The sequence below is a fragment of the Triticum dicoccoides genome, chromosome 2B (genome assembly GCF_002162155.2).
Source record: "Triticum dicoccoides isolate Atlit2015 ecotype Zavitan chromosome 2B, WEW_v2.0, whole genome shotgun sequence".
Taxonomy (NCBI): Eukaryota; Viridiplantae; Streptophyta; class Magnoliopsida; order Poales; family Poaceae; genus Triticum; species Triticum dicoccoides.
This window is the reverse complement of record NC_041383.1, coordinates 48,609,671-48,618,852: the sequence shown is the minus strand read 5'-3', so window position 1 is coordinate 48,618,852 and position 9,182 is coordinate 48,609,671. Positions and strand designations below refer to the sequence as shown.

At 50.4% G+C, this 9,182-nt stretch overlaps 1 protein-coding gene across 1 annotated transcript; it reads left to right on the top strand.

Annotated features, from left to right (window-relative positions):
• The first annotated feature begins 5,468 nt into the window (after positions 1-5,468).
• LOC119360402 (ent-kaurenoic acid oxidase 1-like) lies at positions 5,469-7,381 on the top strand. Its single transcript, XM_037626057.1, has 5 exons — positions 5,469-6,059; positions 6,170-6,319; positions 6,411-6,935; positions 7,038-7,156; positions 7,279-7,381. The coding sequence occupies exons 1-5, from the start codon at positions 5,469-5,471 to the stop codon at positions 7,379-7,381; spliced, it is 1,488 nt and encodes a 495-aa protein (XP_037481954.1).
• The last annotated feature ends 1,801 nt before the right edge of the window (positions 7,382-9,182 follow it).

The following is a 9,182-nucleotide window of genomic DNA, read 5'->3' as shown; positions in this document are numbered from 1 at the left end:
AGCAGAATGGCCCATATGGAGTAATGAATGCCGTTGCGGCCTGGTCTTTCTCCGCCATCTTGATTTGATGGTATCCGGAGTATGCGTCGAGGAAGCACAATGAATCGTGCCCTACGGTAGCATCGATGATTTGGACGATGCGAGGGAGGGGGAAAGGATCCTTTGGACAGGCCTTGTTAAGGTCTTTAAAATCGACGCAGAGGCGCCAGGATTTGTCCTTTTTTGGTACCATTACTAGATTGGCTAGCCAGTCCGGATGTTTTATATCTCTGATGAATCCGGCTTCTAAGAGTTTGGCTAGCTCTTCTCCCATTGCCTGTCTTTTGGGTTCGGAAAATCGCCGAAGAGCTTGTTTGACCGGCTTGAATCCTTTTAGGATGTTTAGGCTGTGCTCTGCCAGCCTGCGTGGGATTCCTGGCATGTCTGAAGGGTGCCAGGCAAAAATGTCCCAATTTTCCCGAAGGAATTCTCGTAGTGCGGCTTCGACATCAGGACTTAATTGTGCCCCATGGAGGCCGTCTTTGTGGGGTCCGTTGGATGGACCTGAAATTTGACTATTTCGTCTGCTGGTTTAAAAGAGGTGGACTTGGACCTCTTATCGAGTATCACATCGTCCCTATCCACCATGGAGCGCAACATAGTTAGTTCCTCTGCCGCTAGGGCTTCGGACAATGCCTCTAGGGCCAGTGCGGCTGTCTTATTTTCAGCGCGGAGTGCTGTATCTGGATCACTGGCAAGAGTGATTATCCCATTGGGCCCGAGCATTTTGAGCTTCATGTACCCGTAGTGGGGTATAGCTTGGAAGATTGTGAATGCCTCTCGCCCTAACAAAGCGTGATATCCGCTGCCGAATGGGGCCACTTGGAACGTGACCTCCTCGGACCTGTAATTATCCGGTGAGCCGACACTACATCTAGTGTGATTTTTCCTGTGCAGCGTACTTCTCGACTAGGGATTATCCCTCTGAAGGTTGTGCTGCTTCGCTCGATGCGGCTCCAGTCAATATCCATTTTTTTAAGGGTTTCCTTATAGATGAGGTTTAATCCGCTGCCGCCATCCATGAGTACCTTGGTAAGGCGAAAGCCGTCCACTATCGGACTGAGGACCAATGCGGCTGGTGCTCTAGCTGTTCGGAATTTAGATTTGTCGCTGGCGTTGAAGGTGATAGCCGTGTCGCTCCATGGATTTGCTGTTGCTACTTGGTAGACTTCGGCGAGGCCGCGGATTGTTCGTTTTCGCATGTTATTTGATGCGAAAGTCTCGAAGACTATTAATACCGTACCGGTACTGCTGGGCTGTTTGCCCGGGGCTAAAAAGCCTTCGCCATTTTTGGCCACCTGCCGTAGTATCCAACATGCTCGAAGGCTGTGTGTTGGAGTGGCGCCCTCCGTACTGTGGATTTTGCAGGGTCCGTTGAGCCAGCCCTCCAGTACGGTTCCATGCCCTTTAGGGGGTCTTTGCTTTTTGGTTTTTAACCCAGATGCTTGAGTATGGCGCACCCTTTTACTTCGGACTAGGGTTGTGGTCAAGGTCGGACTGTCCCAAAACCTAGTTTCGGTGTTCCCGGCACTCTCTACCGCACAGTATTTTTGTACGATAGTCGCTAGGTCGATGAAGCGTGTAACTTCACGACGACTTATGGCGTTCATGATTCCCTTGTCCGTGCAATTGTTGCAGAAAATTGAAATCGCGCTTTCTTCGCAGCAGTCCTTTATCCTATTCATAACCAGGAGGAATCTGGCCCAGTAATGATGTACTTTTTCGTCGGGCTCTTGCCGTATTCGAGATAGATCGCTTATGTTTGGGTGGGCGGGTGGAATCAAGTTCGGAACCCCGCCCGATCTGAGGCTCAAAGGCCAAGAAGTTTCCGGATTTGGAAGCTTGACTTGCTGAGTCTGATGCCTGACTCTAAGTTCAGTATTTGATTAGCGTCCGTCCCTTCGCGGGAATCCGGCTTGGAGGGATCGGGAATCCGGACATAGTTGGTTTTCAACGTAGAAGAAGGGTTGCCGCATTGTTCCTCTACCATGACAACGTGGTGGGTGGCCTGAGGAGAGTTAATCTCTCTCGGATCGGGTTTAAGCCCAATCTGATCGTAGTCTGTGGCGACTCCCAGGGCGGCGATGCGATCCAAGAGCTCGTTTACAGAGGAGAGCTCAATCGGATCTAACTGCTCGGCGAATTCCGGGCTGACGTGAAGATCGCTTTTGATGACCTGAAAGGTCATCGTCGGAGCGGTGGCCGAACAGGCGGTCATAAGAAAACCACCTAGCCGGACAGTTTGGCCGGCGGCCAAAGCTCTCTTGACGACGGTGCCGTCTTTAAAGACGGGAGAAGGCATCCTTCCCGATCGCGACGGCACAGAGGAACTCTCAATGAAAGCACCAATGTCGGTGTCAAAACCGGCGGATCTCGGGTAGGGGGTCCCGAACTGTGCGTCTAGGCGGATGGTAACAGGAGACGAGGGACACGATATTTTTTACCCAGGTTCGGGCCCTCTTGATGGAGGTAAAACCCTACGTCCTGCTTGATTAATGTTGATGATGTGGGTTAGAAGAGTAGATCTACCACGAGATCAAGGAGGCTAAACCCTAGAAGCTAGCCTATGGTATGATTGTTGTTCGTCCTATGGACTAAGGCCATCCGGTTTATATAGACACCGGAGAGGGCTAGGGTTACACAGAGTCGGTTACATAGGTACGAGATCTACATATCCGTATCGCCAAGCTTGCCTTCCACGCTAAGGAAAGTCCCATCCGGACACGGGACGAAGTCTTCAATCTTGTATCTTCATAGTCTTGGAGTCCGGCCGATGATAATAGTTCGGCTATCCGGACACCCCCTAGTCCGGAACTCCCTCAGGATGCTTGCGCGAGCTGTTAGAGAGGGGTAGCCATGGGAAGCGATGCGCACCCCCACCCGAGCAGGAGCGGCCGGGAGCTGAGCCTCCGGAGGAGGCCGGCGGCAGCGGCGGCGGCGGTCAGAGCAGCGGCGGCAGCCAGTTATAGCTTCTAGAGTTGCAGGGTCTTCAACTCCTTCAACTACTAGTGTCGAGCTGCCCATATAGTTACCTCCATCGTCTCTGCATGGTGCGCAGCGTGGCCTCGGCCTAGGCGCAGGCGCAAGGCAGCAGCACGGCCGCATGCGGGAGCAGCCATGGGCCATGGCCCGTGTCAAGGGTTGGGCCACTGGTGCAGGCGTAGGCGTGGTGTCTATAAGCCCAAGGCGGAGCAAAGGGAGAGAGGCTGACGTGCTGAGCATCGTTGTAGAAGCCGAATGAATCAAAGGCAGTGTGAGATTTGTTTATGAAAAGAAGGCGTTGCCAGGGTCACACGTGTGCACGAGAGTAGCTTGGCTGGATCAAAAGTTTGATCGTATTTCTACTAAGGTGCACAGAGGAGCTAGTATCAAACATTTTTTTTGAAAAGAAGCTAGTATCAAACATTGACATGAAAAATATGGTGTGAATAGATTCGTCCTATGTTTGCATGGAAGTTTTTCTTGGTCGGTTTGATGAGAAGGCTGGGAGTGTGTAGATAGGCAGCAGAAGCGCGCTGACAAGCGCGGGCGACACGCGTATAAGGTTCAGGAGCCTGGAGCATGTTGCAAAGGAGTATGCATATACAGGGCGTCAAGACAATGCATAGATGTGTGAGGCGGTCAAGACGCAGGGTGGAGCATGGTTGCAGTCGGATAATTTCGGCTGGGTCGAACTGGATTGTCTGATGGACTGGCATGGATGTTGGTCAAAGCAGAAGACGGCAGTGATTTCGGCGACGACGACATATGAGCGTGATGCTGATGGTGACCGACTTCTGGGGTGTGGAAACACGTGATGCAGGCCTGAGGGCTTGTGCGTCTTCGACGAGACCATGACGCATGGTTGATTCAAGGTTTGTGTACACATGAGAGCTTGAAGTCCATATATAGGGTGCGGGGGTGGCACGTCTCAACCATCATGGAGTCATGTTGAAGGTGGAGCTGGAGTCTGATGGACGACTTCATTCTGTGCTGATGGAGGGGCTACAGTGTAAGAATTCGGAGAGTCGAAGCCTGTTTTAGCGGGATAGCGAGAGACACGTGGATCGGAAAGAGTATCAGTGGTCTGATGGAGACGTGATACTCGGCATCGGTCGGTGATGATCGATGGTTCTCTGTAGTGGGGGTGGGTGGGTTGAGTCAGTGGGGGCTTGCTATCAGGGAGATTCGACCAGGACAGCAGAGGCTCGACGCAATGATAGCGGCGAGGCGTGCGGTAAGCACGGGACACAGCGACATGCCAAGGCACTAGGGGTCAAATATGTTGTCAGGCAAATTGTGCAGGGGGCGTTGAAGCAGTGTTGACGAGTACCAGATTCAAGTTGGTGACTGGGTCTATCGGTGCCGGTTGATGGACAGTAGTTGACCATGGATAATCTGAGAAAGTGGCGGAAAGCTTGAAATTCCTAAAAGCTGAGAGAGTACATGACCATATATTCTGTTATGTTCAGTGCACATGGAAAAATGCGGATGACAAGTATAGAAGGAGGCGGAGTGCTATAGCTATGGGACATGTCAGAGACTATTCGAAGAAAGGGTGAGACAACTGTCAATTTGACTTAGGGTGACACAAAGTGACGGTGAAATTCTTTTAAGTTTCAGACAGATAGTCAAGAAAGAGCGGCGACATTGAGTTCATGTAACTCTTATATGTGGCGTCCAATATGTGAGTTGTTCATTTTCACGCAGATAAGTTATCGATGTGTGATGGCGTTGAATGAAAACTCCGGAAGTTGGGAGCATAAAATAGAGTAATGAGGAACTTAATTTTGCTCGAGTGTTGACTATGAAGAAGACGAGAAGGGACTAGCAGGTGGAGTCGCCTGGAGTTTGGGAGTAGCAGCGGTGCTCATGGCGTATCTCAAATTCAATGTACATGGAGGTTCGACGCATGGATGAATTTAAGGTGGTGAAGAATATTCGGCAAGGTAAAGTTTGTTAGATTTGTGTCGAATATTATTATACAAGCTAGGTCACAGTTGAATTTAGTTTTGGTCCTCGATAGATGAGCGGTGGTCTTGGATTTGTTCTAACATGATGACCGCTTGGAACTTAGCTGCGAGGACACATACGGCATCCACCGCCCGGAACAATCACACTGATTAGCCAGCTACCCAGTACGTGCTGCCAAAAGCACTACCAAATCAAGCCAAAACCACACACATCACCCGTGTAGTCATCAAGCCAAAATCACAACGCAAGCAACCAAAACCCAAAGAGATTTATCGAGCGTGCAATTGCGATGTAATTTCTCGTCTAGCCTAGTTTTGTTCCCACGTGCCTCCACGCCGCAACGGATCAGCCGCTTGGGATCCTGGCTCGATCTTCTATATATTCCTCCCTCATCGTCTCCTCCAATCATCACCAAACAGATCGATCGAGCTTCAGCTATCTATCCAGTGCCAGCTTAGCTTAGCTGCTCGATGGCGATGGCGATGGCGGTGGGAGGCATGGGCGCGGGCGACTTGGCATGGTGGCTGGGCCTCGTCCTCGGCGCCGCCCCGCTGCTCTGCCTCGCCGTCTGGCACTCCGCCGACGCCTGGTACCGCGCCGCCTTCTTCCTCAGGCACGGCGGCCGACGCCGCCTCCCGCCGGGCCACATGGGCCTGCCCTTCCTCGGCGAGACGCTCTCCCTGCTCTGGCACTTCAAGCTGGCACGCCACCCGGACGCCTTCATCGCCACGAAAAGGCGCGCGCACGGGGCCGGGGCCGGCATCTACCGGACGCACCTCTTCGGCTCCCCCGCGGTCATCGTGTGCACGCCGGCCGCCAACAAGTTCGTGCTCCAGTCCGCCGACAGCTTCGGCGTGCGGTGGCCCATGCCGGAGCTCGTCGGCCACACGTCCGTCGTCAACGTCGAGGGCGCCAGCCACTCCAGGCTCCGGGGCTTCATCCTCGCTGCCATCAACCGTCCCAGCTCGCTACAGACTATCGCCACCGTTGTGCAGCCGCGCGTCGTGGCGGCGCTAGCGGCGTGGGCCGACATGGGGACCATCGTCGCCGCCACCGAGATCAAGAAAGTAAGAAATTAAGCCAGTTCAGTTCACCGTGAGCATGCATGCATGCGTAGTATTTCTCTATGTCCATGTCGACCTTAGTTTACTCCTTACACTGGAATTACATTGGACAGGTGACGTTCGCCAACATCTGCAAGATGTTTATAAGCATGGAGCCGTCGCCATTGACGTGCCAGATCGACCAGTGGTTCGGCGGCTTGGTTGCTGGCCTCCGGGCATTTCCCTTGGATTTTCCAGGGACGGCATTTCATGGTGCTCGCAAGGTATATATATACGTACCCATTGCTTTTTTACAAGTTTTTTTATAATCAAGCAGTGTACTATTACTAGTACTGAAATTAATGGCTTGTGTAGTGCCGTCGGAAGCTCAACGCGGTCTTCAGGCAGGAGCTGGAGGCGAGGAAGAAGGTGGACAAGGAGTGCGACGATCTGATGAGCGGGCTGATGCACATGGAGGACGAGCAGGGGAGGAAGCTGAGCGACGAGGAGGTGGTGGACAACATCGTCTCCCTCGTCGTCGCCGGCTACGAGTCCACCGCCAGCGCCATCATGTGGGCTACCTACCACCTAGCCAAATCCCCCGCCGCCCTCGCGAAGCTCCGAGAGGAGAACGTGGCGCTGAGCGAGAGCAAAGCCGGCTCACCGTTGATGATCACCCACGACGACCTCCCGAAGATGAAGTACACGGCGAAGGTGGTGGAGGAGACGATCCGGATGGCCAATATCGCGCCAATGCTGCACCGCGTGGCCAACAAGGACGTGGAGTACGGCGGGTACATGATTCCGGCAGGGTGGTCGGTGCTGGTGTGGGTGAGGTCGCTGCACACCGACCCCAGCTTCTACCAGGATCCCCTCACCTTCAAGCCCGATAGATGGGATGTAAGCACATTAATTATAACTCGTTCTCTCATCGATCATTCATCAGCAGCTAATGGCAGCGGAGAAACTAATGGATGAATCGATATGGACGCATGCATGCAGGAGCCGGCGAAGCCAGGGACGTACCAGGTGTTCGGTGGCGGCTACAGGATATGTGCCGGCAACATGCTCGCTAGGCTGCAGCTCACCATCATGTTGCATCACCTCTCCATTGGATACGAGTGAGTGCTACTAGTATATTAACTAAACTCTTATTTATGCATATAATCACCACCATAATATATATGTGGAGCAATATAACTCTCATTTGATAGTAATCAGCATATGTGATCATTTTATTCAGATGGGAGCTGTTGAATCCGAATGCGGAGATCGGTTACCTTCCACACCCAAGGCCGATGGACGGTGCAACCATGGCCTTCCGTAAGCTCAAGACCAGCGCATGATCAAATGGCACCACTATAGACTACATACGGAGCAAAATGAATGAATCTACACTCTAAAATGCATCTATATACATCCTTATGTGATCCATAGTAAAATCTCTACAAAGACTTATATTTAGGAACGAAGGGAGTAAATTTGTGACGACTGCATTAAGTCTGTGTTTTCTTAAAGACATGTTGCTGAGAATGCGGCGTTGTCTCTATAATAATTTTCTGAAACGAGGCAAAAGACTTGCCATTTTTTATTGATTAAGAAGAGAGTGAGAATTGCCCAGTTAATCGATGGAAAACCGGACTAAAACTGATACAACACAACCCACATGACATGGGCACCGTCGGCCAACCTGGCCACTGACATGGAATACGCCATGACGACACATGCCAACATATAGCCATACGCGCAAGCAAATGACAGCTCCGACTTTCACAACGAGCCTCACAAGAAAATATGTAAGACTTGCGCCGACCATGCCATCTGCAAATGACGGATGCATGGAACAAGCGGCGGATGACTCAAAGTATAAGCAAACAATGTTGTTACTTAACATCGACATGTACTCTTCTCTCTCCAAATTGGTCCGGCTAGCGGATGTCCTCTTCATTTTTTGCCCCCTGTCATCGAGTTCCCGACACTACAACACGGCGTTGTACCGTAGCGTGTGCTTCACATCAGAAAGTATCTTCCAGGCTACTTTCACCAAGGCGACAGACCAAAACTAAAATTGGTGCCTCGTGCTAGTGAAAAATCTTGGAAAAAAGCCACCGGCCCCTTTCAACCCTTCAAAGTCCCGAAGGAAGGAAATTCTCCAGCGGATTGTGAACAAGTTGTTCTTCCCTGACAAAGCATGTTAGGGCATGGCCAATGCATAGCCCTAGGGTGATGCTCCGTTAGCCATATAGGGTCGGGTGTCAGAAAAAGTAGGTTCGGATGAAAAAACGGGATCTTCTGGAGGAAGCGGGTGCTTGAAGAGAAAAAATGTGGTCCAATGCATAAAGCTGAAAAAGTTGAAGTGAAGAGTAGAGATGCATGTGTAGTTGGAGTATATATTTTCTTTTCCTTGATGAGGCCCATTAGTGGTAGCTTGCATTGAAGAGAAACAATCAATGTAGATGCCTCAACCTACGTTTTCTCATGGGGCATCTGTATACATATGCCACCATTGTACATGCCCTTAGCTAGGGACATAATTGACTGGTTTAATTAGGTTAGGGTGTTAAATGTACCAAAAATTATATTAAGGGGTAAAATGGCCGAAACCTGGTACTATAGGGTGTAAAACAAACTTAATTATCTCTATCTTTTAGCCCATGCCGGAAGGATTGGCTGGTGATTTTGTTTTCCTATGTCAATTTGGCTGTGTACAGAAACTATACAGGGAGCATTTGATCGCAGTGAAAAATATACTAGCTATTTGCTAGTGCGTTGCAATGGCGGCATAAATATTCTAGTAGTTCGATATTAATCATGTTCAGGAAAACATGATCATCAACAATACATGTGCTAGTCTTATAAGCTAGACTAGGGATCTTTATGGTGTTTATGTTTTCACATATGTGACTGAGTTTTCCACCGAATGTCATATTCAAGGACCATTGAATTTATATCACAGAAACATAAAATTAATTATGAACGTGGAAATAGAATAATAATCATTTTATTATTGCCTCTAGGGCATATTTTCAACAATATTCTAGGGTCCAACTTCCTTCCTTGCATATATATTTTGTCATCAAAAGCTTTGATCTTGCTGGAGGGGCCATGAGGGCAAAGGTCTAAAAAGTTTGCATTCTAAGCCCTCCA